This window comes from Entamoeba invadens (assembly GCF_000330505.1).
Source record: "Entamoeba invadens IP1 unplaced genomic scaffold scaff_1105074725705, whole genome shotgun sequence".
Lineage (NCBI taxonomy): Eukaryota > Evosea > Mastigamoebida > Endamoebidae > Entamoeba > Entamoeba invadens.
The window spans coordinates 1-903 of record NW_004440267.1 but is presented as its reverse complement, the minus strand read 5'-3'; the positions used below and the strand labels follow the sequence as shown (position 1 = coordinate 903).

The following is a 903-nucleotide window of genomic DNA, read 5'->3' as shown; positions in this document are numbered from 1 at the left end:
GTTTTCGACCAGTTTTTCAAAGTTTCAAAATAAATTCGTAATCTTTTTTCATCTAAAAATATTATAAATTATAATCAGTATTTTTAAAAAATAAACTAAGATTTCAAACGATGATACATATTGAATGTTTTCATATTTTAATTGTTGCGAAGTACTTTAAAACTTCAAACGACTTTTTGAATTTGGAAATGGTGTGTAAAAAGTATTATAACTTTACAAAAAATTTCCATTTTACCCAATTTCTGTTTCAGAAAATAATTTAGCGTTATTTTCAAATGTAGAAACAATTCATTTATATTCTCCTTGTGATGATTTTTTCCCAGAAAAAGCTTTCTTTCAAAAAATTGTCCATTATAAAGTTATACATTCCAGTCTTCCAAACGCATTACCAGAACATGTTACATATTCATTTGTTGAATACGTAGTGAATGGTATTATTCCAAAGAAATTGTCTCGATTCCACCTCTAGTGACTTCGATTAGTGATGGGTGTTTTCGTGGATGTTTTGCTCTTTCATCTGTTTCTCTTTGTTCAACAGTAACTCGTCTTGGTGCCGCATGCTTTTATGGATGTTGTAACATCTCGAACATTTCTATACCCCATAATGTCATTTTCATCGGGAAAGACGCATTCAATTGGTGTTCCTCACTTGAACAAATAGTGTTACCCAAGTTTATTACAAAACTAGAAAACACGACATTTTGTGGGTGTTCAAAACTTAGTGAAGTTGAATTACCACAGTATTTAATAAATATTGGGGAGTCGTGTTTTTCTGGGTGTAGCTCACTCCCGCAAATTGAAATATTAGAAAATGTCGAGGGAATAGATTCAGGCGCATTTTCTGATTGTTCCAACTCGAAATTGTTTTGGTTAAAACGACAAATTGGGTGACTATTAAAATCG

The 903-nt window shown here is 31.1% G+C and overlaps 1 protein-coding gene across 1 annotated transcript; it reads left to right on the top strand.

Annotated features, from left to right (window-relative positions):
* Positions 1-428: 428 nt before the first annotated feature.
* On the top strand, positions 429-891 carry EIN_351800 (hypothetical protein; the record flags this gene model as incomplete). Its single annotated transcript, XM_004255651.1, is given in 2 exon segments — positions 429-450; positions 470-891. 2 exon segments carry the CDS (start codon positions 429-431, stop codon positions 889-891), a joined length of 444 nt encoding a protein of 147 aa, XP_004255699.1.
* Positions 892-903: the final 12 nt, after the last annotated feature.